The sequence below is a fragment of the Hippocampus zosterae genome, chromosome 2, assembly GCF_025434085.1.
Source record: "Hippocampus zosterae strain Florida chromosome 2, ASM2543408v3, whole genome shotgun sequence".
NCBI classification, from domain to species: Eukaryota; Metazoa; Chordata; class Actinopteri; order Syngnathiformes; family Syngnathidae; genus Hippocampus; species Hippocampus zosterae.
Window position 1 is genome coordinate 24334023 of NC_067452.1, and position 20478 is coordinate 24354500.

At 42.8% G+C, this 20478-nt stretch overlaps 1 protein-coding gene across 2 annotated transcripts in view; it reads right to left on the bottom strand.

The window, feature by feature from the left end:
- The window catches only part of LOC127595514 (adenylate cyclase type 6-like), a 36653-nt gene extending 17184 nt beyond the window's left edge, over positions 1 to 19469 (bottom strand). The window contains exons 1-3 of one of the 2 annotated variants that reach the window (XM_052057084.1): positions 19263 to 19439; positions 15844 to 16051; positions 14835 to 15762 (exon numbers count right to left, since the gene is read on the bottom strand). In XM_052057084.1, coding sequence (XP_051913044.1) covers positions 14835 to 15762; positions 15844 to 15863 — 948 coding nt within the window. In that variant the 5' untranslated portion in view covers positions 15864 to 16051; positions 19263 to 19439. Of the gene's footprint in view, positions 1 to 14834; positions 15763 to 15843; positions 16052 to 19262 lie in introns of both variants that reach the window. The other variant, XM_052057085.1, reaches the window with a different exon arrangement.
- Between the last annotated feature and the right edge of the window lie 1009 nt (positions 19470 to 20478).

Sequence of the window (20478 nt, forward strand, 5' to 3'; positions counted from 1 at the left end):
CATGTTTGCAGAGCGAACGTGACACTCCTCACTCGACAGGCTACTTTTGGACACCGACAAAAACGGGGGTGGACTGTTAGGAAGCAAGCTGGAGAACCGACATCCTGTATCAATCATTAATCAGAGTTGCTTCCACACTGGACTGGATCATATCAACTGAAAGCGAAAGTGGAAACAGGCCTGGGTAACTGCTATCTTGCTCCAAAACATGGGAACTGAACTTGTCTTTTGTGTGAAAATAAAAACGAAAAGGTTCTGTGAGAGGGTTTCACACTGACATCTCCTGGGTTGAGAGGAAAATACACAAAGCGCAAATGTGCAACACAAAAGCACAAGAAGAGCAAAACACGTAGACGATGAAAACAGATCTTAATAAATAACCATCCATCCACTTTCCGAACCGCTTGATCCTCGCTAGGGTCGCGGGGGGTGCTGGAGCCTATCCCAGCCGTCTTCGGGCAGTAGGCGGGGGACACCCTTACAAAATACTTTGAGAATAATCTCCAGCAATTTACTAAATTTTATTTTGTCAGGTGATTGCACAAAATATCATCTGGATCCAGATACATTTTTTTTTAAGTCGATGTATGTATTTTTAAGAAATACATAGATCAGCATCCAGATGATCTTACTTTGTGCAACCACTCGACAAAATAGAATTAAGTAAATTCAGCTCAATATTTTTTTCTGTGTATATTTATTATTGGATGCCACAGTTTAAACATTTACACGGTATTTAATTATCTTTATTTAATTTTGTTTCGTCTATCTGGTTTTAGACATAAGAAAAGAAAAGAACTGGCGGTAAATAAATCAATGAAAATATATTGTCCATGTAAGTTTTAAAAAATGCACTTCAATAAATGTTTAAAAGCTGTTAAAAATTGAAATGTGTATGAATTGCGCTGCACTTCAAAGTTAAACACAACTTAACTGTACAAAAAAAGTACTGTAGAGTCTGTACGCATTGCTACAACCCACATTGGAATATGTTTGATTGTATTTCATGTTTTCGGCACTGGCGAGGATAAGCCGTGCAGAAAATGATGAATAACATGTCCAACCCTCATTGCCAAAATACGAACAAAATACAGAAAGATGACGCAAGACAACGGGTGAGTGGAGAACAGCAATGAGTTAAAAAAAAAGAACCTAAATGATGCGGCTGAAAACAGACATCAAGTGGCAATAAGCAGGACGAGGAAGGAAAAAGAAGTGTGTGAGTGAGTGATATCTCCAGTGGACAGATTTAGGCCGCAGTGACATGAGGCAGATGGCCCCGGGCGCTCACTTCTGTTTACATTTCACTCACTATTCAAGCAAAAACCAGCCAGGAGACCCAAAAGTCTTGCATGGTGTTTGTATGCAGGTACATCGTAAAATGGTCGAAAAGTGCACGGGTAAAGACTAAAAAAAGACAAACCCCTTTTCCTTAGGCTAAGTGCTATTTGATGTGATGAGATTCACGCCACATGCTTACCATACCCCATGTGGCTGAGCACACAGGCTGCTGCTAATTGCTTGCTTTTCTCAAGAGGGTAAGGGCTTGTAGCTTTGCAGAGTACACAGGAAGCGCTTGCGTTTACGCAACAGCACTCCACCTCTCCAGGTGCTTAGCAGCGTTTACCTGCTCCTTGTCTCTGCTGCCGCTGCAGGACCTGTGCACCTGCTCGTGTCTCCCGGACTCATTTGTAGCCACACGTCACTTTGAGCCAATGTCATTTTAATCACGCCTCCAGACCCATCATCATCTTCATGCATAAAGTCAGCAAATGCCAAAAGGGTAATGTTTGTTTCACAAGGCGAAAATCAACCAGAAATCATAGGACATATGACATCCATATGACAAGTGGTTAAGATTGCACGGCTTTCTGTGTCTTATTTGTTGTGTTGTATTATTTTGTTATTTTGACTTCAAGATGGCCCCGTGAGAGTGGCTGCCTTTACAGCAGCTCCTATATTTTGTTCTTCCTTTCATAAGTTTGCTGCTGTGAATTGGGAATTTCTCCATTGTGAGACAAATAAAGGTTTTCTTATCTTAGCTTATCTTATCTCATCATTCCCTGTCACAAAAGCAGCCGTTATTTCCACTGGGGCCAGCCGGGAAGTCGGATGACCAGTTAGGACAGGACTGCATCGTAATCCCTGCATATCAAAATGGCATTATGTAAGAGCTGTTCTCATCTAGACAGGACAGGCAACATAGAAGAAATGTAGATTAAAATGTATTTTGTTTCACAAAAAGCCTACATCAGCTCATGCAAGATATTCAGGCTTCATCAATAAAGGATCAACTCACAAAGAAGGGTGGGGGAAAAAACCCTCAAAATACTGTCTAGAGACTACCGACTACTACTTTCTATTCCAACGGGCATCCTTTATTTGCAGTAACATGTGCACATGTGCACAAAGTGCACTTTTCTTACTCACCGCCATTATTTTTTTTTAATTTATGCTTATTTGTTAAAATCTCTCTGTGGCTTTATATCGGTAAAATGTTGTGTGACTCAGCCCACCGAGCAAAATAAGGTATTCGACTAAAACTTCTTAGTGTGTGGATGTGAGAGGGAGCGGGGCAGCATAAGCTGCGTAACGGGTCAGCAGTGTCAAAAAGGCAAATCAGGCAGTTGCAAAGCTAATTATAGGACCCCTTTTAATTAAACACCGTAAGATTCAAAATAAGTGTTTCACATCGCAGTTGGCGAGGCTAAATTTGCATTTTTGCACCTCATCAAAATGCCTTGAATAGCAAAACTGAGAGTCAATTGCTGAAACAACCGCCAAAAGAAAATAAAAGAACAAGAAAAATAAGAATCGCCAAGGCGGTCCCAAAAAAGTCTTCGTTGGGCTCACGTCACCTACCACGGGGAGTCGGAGGTCGAGGGAAGCTCTGTACCACTTATGCAGAAGCAGCAAGCTAAGAATTTCGGGAGGATACTTGACTTGGATAATGGATGCTTGGATGGATGTTGCAAACCTTCGTTATTTTATTTCTGATGGAAGGCCTCAATGTCCCAAGCTCAGCAGCTGCTCTTTCTACACTGCGCAGAGTTCCTTATGAGATGCATGTCCACATAGCGCAGTAATAGGTGCTCTTCAGCCCTGCTTCACAGTACTTGGCAAAAAAAAAGCAAAATGAGGTTGAAGGATGTGCACTTTGCACTTAGGAAAATACTTCCGTCTGTTGCATCTGCAAGGATAAATCAGTCACCCTGTTTATCTTAAGAGACCTGCGTTACATCTTCTATGATGTCATCTTGGAAACTGGATTTATGTAGCCGAGTCATGAGAGCAACTCTCCTGCATGAGGGAGGGAGCTGCGATATGCTGATCTGAATTATAATTCCCATTTTTTTCCCTGCATGCGTCTCTTTCGCATTCCTGTGCGAGGTTCTGCAGAGTGTTGGTCCGAGACTCACACCCACGAAAACTGTGAATTATCATGGAGGCTGCACAGCGTTCACTTAGCAACTGTCACCCACATTCCACAGCTTTCCTCTAAAGACCTGCAGCACCCCCGCCAGGGTTCAAGGCCGGTGCAGCACAGCGACCATCCAAGGAGAAGGGAGGACTTGCAAGGCCTGATTTAAGCAGCATTCCTCAGTGTTGAACATACTGTGTGTTCATAAACGTTCAGACTGATTCACCACTTGGTTGCAAACAAATGTTTCCCGTGATGTTAAAATAGCCATCAGTGTAATAAAGAGGAACATGGTCGCAAGAATTCTGTGCTCCCTTTTGTTTGATTGCGAATAGGGATGTCCGATACCACTTTTTTCCAGATCAATATCAGTACGAGGAATCACTCTTTGATTACTCTCAGATACTGAGTGCCGATAGCCATAGTACTTTTGATATACAAAATTTCACTTTACATATTGAGAAAAAAAATGTGATCAAAGACATTTTTTTCTGACACAGATGAGGATTCATCAATGTGTCAAACTGCTGCAGTGAAGCACCAGCTATTGCCGAAGAGCACTTCAAGTCATATTTATGTTTTTGCTTTAGGTATCCGTGGTTGGTATCGGCAGCATCCACGAGGCCCCGATTATCTTCAAATAATGCCGGTATCAACCCGATATGACAGACTGCTGGACCTCGGTTTACAATCTTGCTAGTAGTTTGATACGCGCTAACTACCCCTTGAACAGAGGAACTACGCAGCTGCTAAAAAAAACTCATCCCGAGCAATAAACTCACAATCGATCCAGCAGCACTTGTCTGCACCTCTGCCTCTGAATCTTTTTGGCATTGGTCATAACACAAATGAAAATAGAAGCATGTTGCAGTCCCGTTAAATGAAGCGTGTGTACGGACACCGACAAGAGTGAAGTTTAACAGCAACAAGAAAGCAGTGTGAGGAGTCAAGTCGTACCTTTGTCCACACAGTGTGAGCACCTGAAACACTGAACTCATACGGAGCACGTCACAAATTAAAATCAACACTGCTAAAATCAGATTCTGTAACGTATGCCAAACTTTAGTCAACCAGCAACCATGATTTACAAACAGCATCAAGCTTGCTCTTCCTCCCTTAGTACCTAACAACTGAAAATGAATACAGTAGTGAAATAATCGCAGCATTTACTCAGACTGTGTAAAAGGTGTCCTCAAAGTCACCATAGCATTATAAATGCCACAACAATGGACACAATCTTAGGGATTGATTCTCTTCATGTGACTGCATGGAACTGCGAGGAGGAAAATATTTGTCTCAGTGTCCAAAGGCGGCTAAAATATAAAAGCAGCAATGACTCCGAATGTGTATTCAGAAATGTCTAACAGTATTTAAGGTCACCTTTCTACCTTAATAGATTTTAAAAAGTGAGCAAAGTGAAGTGAAGCTCGTAGAATTGTGGTGGAATAACAAATTTGGCTCAAGCTGCTGGACTTTGAGCTGACCGCAACGGTGTTACAGTCTTGCTACAATGTGGAGCAGCACAGAGCTGCAAATATTGGCTCGTGTTCCGTACTGCTTGTTCTTCAGAACTGGAAACTGTCACATACTGTTCAGAAATATAATTCATGCTGACATGTCAAAATGTGTGAAGAGAACAGAATTGTGACTTTGTGACCGAGCTTCATTGACTGATGGCTCGGAGAAGCATCTGGACCTCTTTTGAACATGAGCATTAGATCAGGCCATGTATAACACACCGTAGGAGTCCCAAATAATGACGTGCGGGGTTGAGCAGGTTATGCCTGATCTTTGCTTGAGGGGTTACTTCATCCAATATCCATTCATTTCATTCATTGGATTCCCCGCCTCCTCCCAGGCAAACTTGTGCTCGGTGTCACATGATCCTTTGTGAGAGAGTGTACGCTCCGTGCCAAGCATCTACTGAGTTTTGTGTACTCAGCCCCGGCCTCGTGTCTACATACGGCGCTCACTGGCCTTATCACAAATGACCAGAACAACACTCGATAACGAGTCAAGCCCCGCCTTCACAGTGACTCTGCAGTTACAGGCGGATCTGTGCATGCTTCAGCCAAAAGGACTTTACAACGGTTCTGATCGCCTATATCGGATTGGCCGATATTTAGCATTTTACAACCTCATTGATCAGATCAGTAAATTGAGTCATTACACCCACACTGTTCCCGACGTATACATGTACCTGTGGCGGGCCACCACATATGAATTTCAACCGCCACTGATGGATTTTGCCGTTACCCGTCAATATCTCAGCAACATATGAACTTTCTTCCGCTGCACGGAGACACTGCTCAGCTCCTTGTGCGCGTCTGCTCATCGATACCTGCACCACTTGCTTTTCTGGTACAAAACTGCAATTACAGTGCTTCAAACAAAGTATCAAAAGTATCTTGATGAAAGCTTGACAATGGAATTTAGTGAGGTCAGAGGCCTGAACATTTTGACGGTATTGATTCCCCCCACCGCATTGCAGTCGACACCATGTCACGTCGTATCACAATTGGTGATATTCTTGTTGTATTTGGGTTTGTTTTTGCTTAAAGACTACGACAAAAAGAGAAACAACCACGAAGAGCGTAACTGTTCACTCAATTGTCCACAATTATACAGTTATGCAAATTATCTTTGTGGGACAAATGAAGAGATATTTGCAAACGCTGAGTCCCATGTCCACCATCAATACAGCGTATGACTTCTATAGGCAGCAGACCTTGGCAAACACGGCCCAGGCCCACATTCAATCCTGTCACAATCTCTCACCGGACTGCAACAGTGATCATGAAGTCAAAGTCAATTGTAAAATATGCCGTGTTTCATTTTGAAAGCTGTCCTTTTCATGTGCACACCGTGGACGCTAGTACTTTGTACAAGCGAGGGCGCAAACAGCGACTCCGACTTGTGTCTCAAGTGTTGCCAACTTATATTTAGCAACTTTTCCGAACCCTCCAGCGACTCTTTTTCCAAAAAAGAGAAGAGTAAAAATGAGATATGTGGTCCTCGTGTTAACAGCATTCTTATTCCCTGCACGGTGGACCTAAGAGCACCAAGCGAATGCGGACTGATTATACTGGACGTGAATACACAGTTTCATATCAGCAAAGTATTTTTCCTTTTCATATGACAATCTGTCCTTGTCAGCTCTGCTTCGTAGAATTTGAGCAAGGACATGCTGGGGGTCCTGGTGGTGTCAAACTCCTCACCACACATTTCACTTGGCAGTCATGCAAGTGTGACTTCTGTGGAGAGAGTGTGACTACGAAAGTGTTCCATCACTGGACTTGTCAATGTGCTTTCATTTAAAGAACTGCAAAATCTAGAGAAAACCGGTTGAAACAGAACCAAAATGCCTCTTGACATGCCTTGACTTGGCCTCGTTCCCAATTGAATCCTCTGTAATCGTCGATCACGTTATAATGTACTGTATTGCGCTGGAATCAGTACAGTATTCAGAATTGTTATTAATCCACGAGCTCCTGAAAACAGCATTTCAAGTCAAGACAACGGTTGTATTTGAAAGGTTTTGTCAGTATTGAGGCCAAAACGAGCCTGCTTCAGATTAGTTCCGACTTAACGAGACCACATCCGCCGTGTTGTTCACTCCTTCTTGACTCCTGACAACCCCTCCGCCCCCGCTCATATGGCCTATGGTTAATTATGGACCGTCTTATTACAACAACAGTGGGAGTGGCAAAGCAGCAGACTAGCTCAGAGCCCTCAGTCACATGTCCTTGGCCTGCTGTATTCAAAGTTAAAATACAATACAATACATGCTGATTTATATAGCGCTTTCACAACAGCGACAGCTGTAACAAAGCGCATAACAAAACCGTTAACATAAAGAAAAATAAATAAACACAACACATAACATAAAACACGGACAGTCGTACAGTCCAGCGGGAATACATTTTCAAAACATATTTTCTTCTTTTCTTTCTTTATTTGTGGCGACCGGGGGGAATTGAGGTGACGATTACCAAACTGTACACCAGTAGAATGAACTGGGTCTTTGCAGCTTGAGTCATACCTGTTTCCATGGCAACCACTGGACCAACTAAGCGCAAGCACAGAGGGAGACACTTAGCAATGCTGTTTATTCCCCATCATTCTCAGAAGTGATGCTGAGCTGGGACTTCATTTCCAGACTTCTTGTTGGCTCAGTGACTAGCAGCCGTGGTATGTGTGTGAGTGAGTGTGCATGTGTGTGAGTATATGTACGGGGTTGGGGGTATAGAGAGTGCATAACTAGGTATCCAGTAGTATATTGGGTGTATATTATACATAGGATATTATAGGGCCCTCTTCCTCAACTGGCGGACCGCGATCCACGACCGAACCGCCGACCTCCTCTGTCCGGACCCTCGGCAAATTGTATGAAATAATAATTTATAACGTGATTTTTACGTTTTACATTTGATATTTGTGGACTATAATCTGCGCATTACCGCGATCGCTTGTTAAAATTATCCGTTGTATTCTTTGCGTGCACTAACAGATGTAATGCAGACTGCGGCAGCGCGACTTTGTGTGTATAATGTTTGACTCCCTGTAGACCTTGGCTGAGCAGGGCATGTCGGCGATAACAATGCGCTGATTGGCTCCTCTGAACTTAAGGTGTGCCCATACATAAGCGTCAGCACGCGTCTATCCCAATACATACGCATTCAAAATGGATTGTGTCAGGAAACTGACGCATGCGCGACGCCACAGTGTGCTCACAGCTTCAGCACAGGAAAGCCGCACACAGACAATTAGACAAAACGAATCGCGGGAGGTTTCGATTGTGTGCAGTTCTGCTCCCGTCCACCGGGGGATCTTTGCGGCTGTTTAACAGCAGAACACTGCAACATGGTAAATGAACATCCCAATGGCGTCCTCAAATAATATTTGCATGCCTCAGACATTGCATTCACCTTTAGTGGAAGAACAGCACTGCACATTCCTGTGCTCCCTTGTGTCAGTATTTAAAATGGTTCTTAACTCCTCTTCTGATATATTTTTTAAGTGATTTCAGAGGGGGTGTGAATAGGGGAATTGTACAAATGAAAAGGATATTTTTGTTTTCATGTTCAGTATTTATTTTGGTAAAATTGGTATTTTGTTTTTGTTAAATTAACGGAAAAAGACAACTACTGTTTAACAAAGTTAAAGTAAAAATGTCTTATTTCCCTAAAAGGGCTATTTCTATTATTAAGCAGGCACAACTTAACAAAATAATAGAGTTCCTCTGCCTCAACACAATACCTCCTTATTTTGCTGTGTACTAGCAAAGTGAATAATTGTTATTTTCATGCATTATTATTATTATTATATCCCATTATTGGTTGGTTGTGAGGAGTGTTGATTTGTATAAGCTTGGCTTGACCGTACTAAATGGGTATAGCCCTGCTCCCCATGACCGACGTGCATGGGACCGGACCTTGGTCTTATTAAAAAAAAAAAAAAGTGGACCGACAGCATTTCTAGTTGAGGACCACTGGAATAGGGTATACAGTATATTTATATACTGTATAAATACACACACACACACACACACACACACACATATCTACAGATATGGGTGTGTGCACCTATCCGTGTCCATATAAAGGCAAACGTAAAAACAAAGAAGCATTTTTAAATGCAACTCTGAAGAAACAGTTCACATAACGCATTTTGTAGAGACTGCGTTTTCTCCACTTTGACTTCTACGAGTCAAGACAAGCTGTGAGCGAAGTGTTTTTTGTAAATGTGACGGGTCTCCTAGTTAAAATGCTGCTGCCACGTTACGCTCACAAATTATTTATCAAGGAGCTAGTGGAGGAATCGAGTGGGTTTCTCTGGTGATCGCTGAGGCCTCCCGCCCTCCTTGGTGCACGGCACTTAATTGTATCGCTGCATCTTTGCGCAGGTGATCACAGATTGACAATTGCTCGCATGGGATCTAAGTCTCCCATCGATGCATAATGCACACGGGAACATTTCAACAAAACTTGCATCTGGAAGACTGTGAACAGCTGATGAGATTGACGCAGTTTAAAATGGAGTGATTGACAGCCATTCGATCCCGTTGATTGTTTAACTCAGCAAACAACCTTATGGAGAGTTTTATGCAACATTGTTTTATATTTGCACATTTCAACCAAGTGCAACTTTATTTTAAATCCCTTAGATTTTGCTGCTAACTCATTTAATGTTCAGTTTGATTAGTGTACATCAAATAAGAATTTCCTCGAAAGGGTAGAAAAACTTGGTGCGTTATTTGGCGCGGCTGCTGCATTGATGTGCTCTTTCTACACTCATACTTGTGCAACATTTTGCCAAGAATTGTAAACACCTTGATGATATAGATCATTGATATTGGTTGCAAACAGTGTACCTCAAGGATTCCTTTTGTGTCCTGTCCTCATTGGTGTCTATTGAAATGTTATTGTGTCGCCTAGTGATTTTCACATCACTTACCGGCCAAATGCACACTCTAACAACCAATTCAACCAAACACTCAAATTCTCAAGAAGAATTGTAATCTTAAATCACATCTCTACACAAATAAATAGCCATGTTGTTTTTCAAGAGTGTGCGCATGTGTGTATGTGTGTGTGTGTGTGTGCGTGTGTGGCCGGTTGGGTGTGTAAAGACTGCACAACTCTGGCTAATTTGTTTCAGCTGTGAGGTCTGAGAATCCAAAAAACTAGCAGAATGATGAACTTGATACATCGATGTTACAAGCTGTTGCGCATTTTGAAAAGTCTTCCATAATTAATAAAGTGGTTCAAAACTCCACAATTAAGTGGAGCGTGTACACAAAACAACAAGACACGCAAAGATAAAAACAAATTAACTGAAGCGGATGACATTACAGCTCAGCAGCAGATGGGTTTGACTGTTTATAGGAATGTAGGAAGTGCCATTTCAAGGGCCGAACATGTAACACCAGTCATAAATCTAAAAATCCAGTCACATTATCTCCAACAGCCAGTTCACACTTGTATCGCAGATAAACATTCCAGGACACACTGTCACTGTGATCATTCCAGGTTTTTTGATCCGTGGCTATTTTTAACTCTCCACAGGTATGCCTTCTGTCTATTTTATGAGACAAGTCAAATAGATGTGGATGAAATTCTTGAGAAGTGTCGAGTACGGCCAAAGGACTAAACTATTTTCTCGTCAGATGATCCATGCATTGATCTGTGGATGCCCCGACCTCCCAGATGGTTGCCACTATGAGATGAACTTTGCATTTGCTTAGCCAAAACTCTGAACCACAAGCAACATGACCAAGGCTCGACTTCACAGATATCATTTTGTTTAATCTGCAGAAAGCAAAAATGAGGATCCACACTTGCTGTATCTGGAACCTTCACCACTGCCAAAAACCCAGTGGGGTTAATGAGTGAGCTGAGAAAGAGGAAATGCACACAAGCGAGAAGCCGTGATTAATGACACAGTAAAACTGTGCCTCATAGTACACAGGCGACGTTCGTAATACACATAGCATCGCTGAGCCGCAAGTTATCTCACAGCATTCATTCTCGTGATGAAGGCAAACGTTGTTGAAGCGGGTGATGGATTGCACTACCGTATACTGTGTGCCGGATGCGTACACTCTAATCGCAGAGTTCCCATGAACGTACGACACATGGCTTTCCTTCATTTAATGGCTGCAAAACAGCACAGTTAAGTCTTGTACAGTATTCATTACAGTTTTTTTTATTTATAAAGTAGGGAAGAATGAGTACTGACATCAGGTTTCGCTGTCGGGCCGATATCGGCCTTATTTCAATGTATCGGCTACTCACAACAATGTCTGCTACTCTCCTGTGGCCGTTTTACTGTCAGAAACTAAATGGCATGCAGGCTAAAAGAAGTGAACTCCATCCATGTCAATCATCTCATTTGCCCATTAAGATGCAATTTGTGTAACCAGATGTATCTTTACAAAGTTTTTATTCATGCATAATGTGCATTATTAGTGTACTGCTACCAACATTATACGTTTAGTTGTTAACTCGATTTGGGTGGTATGATGACTTTCTCCATTACGATATTTCATGCATGTACTTGTTTCACACGTTTAACTGCTTTACTTGACTGAGAAAAATAAAATATCATTCACTGCAGTAAGAAGGCCTCTTTTTTTCTGAATTCAGTACAGGCGACATAATGCTTTGACTTGTTCTTGTGTAGTATTCAGGGTGCTATACTCCCCTAATTCTTTTTTATACTCTTATGTACCTATGTTTTGTAGTACAAGAGTTGGATTTTATTACATTTCATGTTTGATCCATTTCCTACTTTTATTGTTTTGGACAGGTAAAAAGAAATGAAAATAATCAATATCAGCTAATATAATAAAATTTTTTAGCATCCCCATTTTCCAACTTCAGAGTGTGATGCTCAACATTTAACATATGAACCTGTATGATTTCACACTTCCATTTATTTTGGACAAAGACTAAAACTGAGGGATTTGTCAGTTTAATGTTGCGCTTTTGTTAACTTATTCCAAATGAGTCCTTAATTCAGTCAAGTATAGTCAAGTCAAGTCAACAGTATTTAATTACAAGAAATCAGAGTTAACTGTTTTATTTTGCACTTCTAAATGCAGAGTGACCATTCCGCCTTTTGTCAGAAACAAACAAAAATGCATTTCTTTGAAATTATCTGTCATTGGTTTTAAAGAAATGTTCTGTATCGAAAGTACAGTGGCATCGGTTACTTATTATCATCGAGCACTCGTTGGTTGAGTACAGTACATGTGATGGTATCGGTCTAAAAAAAAAAGTAGTCTTGAACATCCCTATAGAACAGACAAAGATCAGAATGCGAGTGGCCACCATACTATAATCCCCCACCACACGCTCCTCGCTCTTGTCGTTCTCACCACCGCGGCCCTTCCCTTTGGGGAAGTGAACAAAGCATCTCTTGTGTGTCGACACACAGACCCGAGTGACCCTGCTTAATATCAGAGTACTCTCCCACTGGCAAGCACAGAGGCGTCCAGCCGAGGCAGCTTGACTCGGCCCGCTGACCTTCAGCGAGCCCCCAGGCCCATGGCATGACGCACAAATAACACACTGTCCGAACAGAGACACTGAGTACATGTCAGTTTGTGGATGTGTCATGGTGACAAACATGGCGGACATTTGACCATAATGTCTGCTCACACAATCAATTAACCCATCCGAAATACCGATGGGACATTTGAAATACACTTAATAAATGACGGAAATGGAATAAGTCATAGAAAAATAATGGGATATATATAATATGTCATGTTCTGTGCATCTATGGTCATAAAAAAATAAAATAAAGCAAATGTGAATTCATTAGGATTCATTTGCAAGTTTGGTCTGTCACATCTGTCAGAAAATCTGCAAAAGTTGTAATTATTGTATTCCAAAGTAAAATCAGATGTTGCAGAGGGTTGCAAATGTCTTGTTTTGAAAAAAAAAAAGCACAAACATAAGCCATCTGCTTTAATGGATGACTACGGTACATAAGTCTGAGAATATTTACTGGGGAGAGGCTGCAATTCCAAGGATTTGGACAATTTCATGTGTGAGAAGCCCTCTAAAACAATTCAACAATCGTCAAAAATAATTCTTGATTGATTTCATAATCGATTATTGTTCGATTAACCGATTAATCGCTGCACTACTAGATCAAGTTTTTTTAAAAGATATTCATTCATTTTTTTCAGACCATACTTTCCAATTTTGCATATTTTTCCAGACCTGAACATTTACAAAATCCAATTCCATATTCGTCCATACTGATGTCGGATCCCTGGTAGTCAGTCACATTACAATAAGATCCAAAACGTATTCGTACTTGAACTACTGCAATAACAAAGACTGTGTTTCTTCCAAAATGTCATTCCATCATTACATGTGCAACAACTTAGATTATCTGTATTTAACTTCTAAGAACAGCACATTGTTCCCGTTAAACATTCTTTGAGTGTGCGTTTCTTGTTTATCCCAAATGCTCTTGGGCATATTTGTTTTGAAGTTTTTCTTCCAACACTGTATACTCACAGAGACCCATTGTGCTCCACCCTCCCAAAATCAAACAGCCTAGACTTTAGTGACTTTCTGATTAACAACCTGGATCATCTCAGAGCCAAAAGGCATAGTTCCCTCCAAATTAACACGAATGCCGCTTTTGTGTCCAGAGGATGTTTGTCAAATTAGATTTGGGTCGAGTCTTAAGCAATCGTATTGGTCAAACGTTCCAAGCCAACCCGAAAAGAAAGCAACACTGCAGTAAAGGTCTAAGTGGGAACTGTTATTAATTGCGATGCGAATTTGACTACATCATCCGATCCTTTACGGGAACCAATTATTAAATTGATGATCAATGAATCGCTTGATTGATGTTATCAGTCTCGCTCTAAATGTTCTGCAAATCATAGTGTGATGCCTGAGTTGTACTGAGAAAAACATTTCTTCTTGAATGAGAAACTCCCATCGAAGCTATGTTGTTATCAATCAACACAACTCAATCAATAGCGCCTCTGCTGGTTATGTCCAAGTAGTGTGCTTTTTTTTTTAATGAAAGAAGAGAGTCTAATTTTTCATTTTGATGCTGTGTTTACATAGTCATAAAACACAATATTTTGCGAGCTATGAAACATGAGAATCGGCTCATAGGTTCTCTGTTGAAAGCATTGACAACAATGCTGAAACTGAAAAGTTTGCCAACACAACTGTCAACTTATTTTTCTGCCCTGGTTAGCATACATCAGGGCTGCGCATTACGTCGATCGCGACCAACCAGTAGATCGTGGACTGGTCCCAAGTCAATCACGATGGGTGTCGAGGAGAAAAAAAACAAACAGCAAAAACATTTTTGTTTCTTTGTGCATGTTAGTAATAGGTTTTTGTGTTAGCGTACACTACACCCCAATCATCCTATAAGTCTCATTTTCACCAAAAATATTCAAAAACTAAAATAAAATAAAGCAGGTAAATCTTTCACCTACGGTGTCGCATGACCTGTGTCACCGGAAGTTGTTAGCGCTCAGCAGTCTGCAATTGCAGCTTGTGATCAGAGCCGTTGCACTGTATCTTTTATCGTTATCATTATTCTCATTCAGAGTTAGTTTCGTGTACAATTCACTGAGGGCACGGGCAAAGAATACGAATCTAGAGGGCCGAGGGAAGCACTTTAAAACGGTACGTGTGAGCTACGATAGCTAACAGGCTGCAAAAGTGCGTTGCATGCCTCCGTGTCAGGCTGTTGCTCATCACGGCGTGAGTGTGTATGTGCGTGCCCGGTAACGGGTCGATCGCGGGAGGTTGGTTGATGGAAAAGTCGATCTTCAGTCCAAAAAGTTTGGGCACCCCGGACAAATGCCAACCCTGATGAGAAAAGCGAGCAGCGTAACCAGTCAGGTGTCAAGCTTTCTTACCTGTTTCCAAAGGAACCTGTCCTCCTGGTTGATCTGCCAGGTGGTCACCAAGTGTATGATGGACAGTACAGCTCCGCTAAACACCGCCGCCCTCATCCTTACAGGCAAGAGGGTGTAGATGATGTAAATGAAGAACACAGACCACCAGATGCCCTCTGAAGCGCTCCGCGGTGCCACCATGAGCACCCCAAACACTTGGACTGACACCAAGACGCCGATGACCAGGTAACTGACCATCCACATGTAGTCCTGATGGAAGCCGTTGCGGTTGCACACCACCATGAGCGCCATGAAGAGCGCCATTGCCACCGACAAGGCGGATGAATAGGCCACGTGAGGGGGTGCATGGACACAGTGGAAGGTCAGCATGATGCCGCACACAATCACGAGGACCCCCATCAACATGGTCAAAGAGCTCTGGTTGAGCCTGAAGAAGTATCTCTGGTAAAGACGTTCCAGTTTGCGGGATTGGAACTTTTTCGATTGGAATACTCGCACCACCCTGAGCCAACAGTCGGCGGCTGTCACGACGCCAGCTGCGCCGCTGGCGCTGTCGTCTCCCATGTCGCCGCCGCTTCCATTGCACCCGCCTTTCCTGCCCTTCAGCTCGCCGTCCTCAAAGTCCAAGTCCACCGATTTCAGCCCCACCCCTTCCCTACCGGCTCTTTTTCCGTAGTGGTCTTCCTGCCATCCACAACGGGCTCCAAAGTTGCCCCCGCCTCCCACGGCCATCCCTCCACGATGGTGCTGGTGGAGGGGGGCGCCGGAGGGAGGCTCCATCGCATCTGGATCCCGCAGACAGCTCATGTAACGTGGGTTGCACAGAGATGAGCCTCCCCTCCGTTTGGATTTCTTGCCATTGCGCTCCCCCCACGCGGTCTTACGGTCATCCACTCTGGCGACTAGAAAACCACTGAACCAGGACATTCTGCGTGAAGACGGCGATACAAAAAGATCAAAGACAAATAAGTACGATTCAAATGCATTCCCGATTGCGTTGGTATCTTACCTGTTGGGGTTCTGGTACATGTCCCCGCCCTTTCCCCCGCAGCTGTCTCACTCATTTATACGAAGTCACACTGCAGGGCGGCACAAGGGGAGTGACTTGATGGGGTCAAAACGTGCGCCACAAAGCTCCTGGTCTCCAAGTGCGCCCGAGATGCTGATCAAACCACAAAACTTTGCGAGAAGACCCTTCTCCACGGCTTTCTCTGGATCTAAAGGAGAAATTGAAACACAGAAAGAGAGCAAGACTTAATTGAGCATTGACACATGAGCAACAAATCAGAGCTGAAAAGATCAGATGTGGGCAAGCCTACTTCTTTATTTACTGGACAGTTGGCCTCCGCTGGGGAATGGGACCAGCCCGGCACACAAAAAGCCAAAATACATATATAATGGACACCCCAATGGAATGGGAATAAAATAATAATGATTACAGCCTAAAATGCTGATGATACACAGTGAATAACGAGCCGAGCCGAGCCACCACTGGAACCGAGCCTAAAACCGCAGTCATCTTGGCATTTCTCATGCACATTTGCAAGTAGCAATGATGTTAAGCAGATGTAGCATCATAACTTCCTAATTCTCATTTTCGTCTTCATTATTCACAAGGAAGCAATTTGTTCATTTGGTGTCTTGCATACCTGCAGAAACACTCAAGACTATCAAAGAGTTCACTCTGTTAGTTTAGATTGTTCTACTGTACATCTTTTGCACTGTTAGGCAAAAATCGGTGCTGCTTACTGGTAATACCACCCATCAGCCAAAATTTCTTTCAACATTTTTCCATCTTCATCTTCCTCGTAAAAAAAATATAGGTTAATACAAAGTTGAACTAGTCTCTAATTTCAATACAGATGCTTTGAAACTGGCAATACCAAACTTTTTTTGGAAATTGTGAAAATCAAAATTTTTAGAGTTGGTTTCATTTTACTCTGACAATAGAAAAAAATAACATCATTTGAATATACAAAAACTGTCAGTCCCTCATTTTATGTTACATTTGAACACAGATTCGTGAGAGAAATAATTGGGGTCACCCAGAACAGATGATTACTTCAGTAAATTTGAGATCAGGGGTGCCCATTAACTTGATCACGACCGACCGCTTCATCGACTGGTCCCAAGTCGATCGCGAGGGGTATAGAGGAGAAAAAACAAACAAACAACCATTTGTGTGTCTTTGTGCATGTTAGTAATATATTTTTTTGTGTTAATGTACACTGCACCCTAATCATTCAGAATGTCGTCTTTGATCCACTGGTGAAAAGGACACTTTGATTGGCTCCTCTTTCATCTATAACATCTTCAAACAACAAAGTGTATGCAGGAAAAGTGGTTAAGATTGCACGACTGTGTCTTATGTGTTGTGTTGCATTATTTTGTCATTTTATGTTAACTGTTCTTTTGATTGGGGCGCGGGCACCCGCAGCGGCTCCTCTTGTTGTCTTGTCTGTTTGAGAAGGAAGAAATTTAATCTGTGCTGTATGTTGCACATACAGCGCATTTGACAATAAAGTTCTACTTGACTTGACTTGCTCGTGCGCAGTAACGGGAGGTTGGTTGATCAAAAGTCGATCTTCGGTCCAAAAAGTTTGCCCATCCCTGTTTAAGATGAATCGATGCATTGTGATCCTTTGCAAAAAAAGATCCTCCTTTGGCTAATGCATTTTGAGAGAACAACTGTACTTTGCACTTGAAGTCTGTTATCACAACTGACGATAAAGAAGAGTAATAAATGCATATAAATGCCACAAAACAACAGGACTCTGTCAAAATGAATATCGCAGTAGTCGATAATGTTCAGCACGGCTGGATATGTGGGCCCTGCAGCACATCCTTAAAATCACAAAAGCTCCAGTCTGCTAAAACGACTCTGTGACTGAGAGTCTCGTTTCTAGTGTCTCTATGACAAAAAAAAATATTGGTGGATCAGCATACTAATCGGTCTGCACATGCACACTGGCCAGTCAACCATTTAGTCCAACCAGTAAAACAACACATTAATGCTGTGTATGGTGGATTTAATGAAGAATGATAACAAAAGGACAATTGAAACTTAAGTGTGTTCCACGATTATCTGTTAAATGAATGTAAGAGTGAATTCACTGTGCACTGACGGAGAAAACATCTGTCGGTCTTAGCACCTACAGTCGATGGCTGATGTTATCAGGCCTGCAGACCTGCATTTTGAACCGGAAGGAGCATGCTGCGTTGATGAAGCAAAAATAGCATTTGCTCGCTCCATCTTGCCTGCCTGCGCCTTCTCTGGCACGTCCAATGCCTCCTCCTCCTCTTCCCCATCGACCAGATTCAAGGAGACCCCCGCCCCCCTCCTTCAACCTTCCCTGTCTTCCTCCCTCCTCTCCCCTGCACAAGGTCGACTGGCGTGGACCCACTCGCGTCGCGGTGGTCGCTGTGAGCGTGGAGCTCGCTTGGGAGGTGGACGGGTGGGGGATAAGGGAGGGCGTGGGACTGAGTATTCCTACAGGGGCCATTTTTCACGGGACTGCCGCTACATTGATGCTAATTCCCTTACCCCTTACACACACAAACACGCGCGCGCGCGTCACACACAAACACACGCACACAAAGTCATTCATCAAGCAGCTTGCTCCATTTTCGACGTGATGCCCAAGCCAGGCTGCGCATCTTTTGCTGCCGTCCAGATGTTCCAAATAATCACGCGAACTGCGGGGAAATTAATGTCTCATTCTGTTCGGACGCGTTCAAGTCTAACACACGAATGATGTGATGTAAATGAAATGCAAGAGAGAAAAAAAGGCCACGCGCAGGCCGTGTTGTGCGGGACTGCATTCACACAGCGTCGGCTTCTTGTTACATAACAGCATGGCCTATGTGACAACTATAGCGGGGACCGTTGGTCCAGCGGGTGGACCGACACAGAGACGCCGCGCGCAGACATTTAGCCTCTTTGATTCGGTATTATGCATCGGTATTCTCCTCCATATTGCTGACAGCGACACATGCAATTGCTGCTGCACATTCCTCGGCATCAATTCGTTGCAATTGATTGTCTACAAACTGCCCTGGAAGTGACGTCCAGTGAGGTGTTTTTTGACTCGTGTGTTATTAAAAATCTTAAATCTGCAGGCGCGCGTCTGTGATGAGTGACAACAAGAAACACAACAGCCCGAACGGCCACGCAGATGGCGTTGACGTTGTTCTGAGCGTCTGAGTGAAAAACATGCACCGGCCGCGTCTCCTTTGCCAACAAGCAGCATAAGAATGGCGGCCTCCAGCTATGTCATTCACTCCACTTTGACGGGGAGTCGCCAGGCGGCTAGGTACAACCAGCTTCGGGGACGTGTGCGTGCGTGTTGGACACTCTGTATTACACGCGTCGGTCTGTCATGGTGTGTGCAAAGCGGCGGCTCACTTGAGAGCAAGACGCGGACTCACCGTGATCATCTCCGCGACCGCAGCGGACAAGCCGATCCGGCGAAAAAGTGGCAGTGGACGTCCCGGGTGGAAGACCATTGATGGGGCTAGCTGCCCACGGATGGTGCCGCTGAAGTGGTCACTCTGTGGTGCGCCTCCCGGAATCGTCTTGCTCCACTCCCTTGCATCTCCTCCCCCCTGACCCTCTCCGGCTCCGAGCACGACTGTGAAGACGAGGGAGGTAACACGAGGGAGATCATATCTCACTTCCGGTGGGAGTTTTTAAAATAAAACTAGCGTGGAGTTTCATGACACTGTCTTCAGACAGCTAGAGCATGCGTCTGTCCGTCGCTAACATTGAGTTAATTTCGTAATAATAATCACCATAATAATTAAACAAAAGTGTACAGTTTAACACAGCAATATATTTATGATAGTTATATATTTAGGAATAATGTTCAATATTTATGAGTTGAAGGGGTAGGTTCGGCCTCAGGTACAATTTTTCCTTAAATTGGAAACTAAGACAAATTGGTAAATCCGTGTTGTGCAAGCAAACCACCAAACAAAAATGAAAAAATGTCTCAAAAACCTGACGTGCTCAAAAAAAGCCATTTTGAAAACTGGTGTCAAAATACTGTTCATTTAAGATGGCTTGTGAGGGTTGGCAAATTTAGCGAATGGTGGGTTTTCACCAGGGTTCGTTAAAGGTTGCAAGAGATTGCAAAGATGTTTGCTAAAAATTGTAACTCTCGCAAACGTTTTTTGTTTTTTTAATTGTTGTAAAGAAATGCTGAACATGCTCAAACTGCAACATGTTTGTGGTCAAGCGTTTCTGTTCAGGCTTTCACAACAAAATGATTATAATTTTTATCTGGAATGAAAGCAGCAAACTTGTTTTTTTTTTTTTTTGATAAATAAATAGCCACTGTCCGTATCTCTCGCCCCATCTCTTCATTAAACATGACAAACATCAGTAGGCATGCTTCAAAATCACTTTTATTCACAAAATATGTAGGCTATGATGCATTGATGCTCTTTGAATGAAGAGGCAAATTGTTCCCTGCCATCCCCCATTTTTGAATGTGTTTCAATGTTATTATAGTGAATAAAATTGATAAAATAACTAAAATTAAAATAAACATTTTTCTAAAGGAAATAAAATTTAAATGACTGAATTAAAAAAGTGATGGAACTTATTCCAGTCACGTGGCCATCACCCTGAGGAAATCCATCC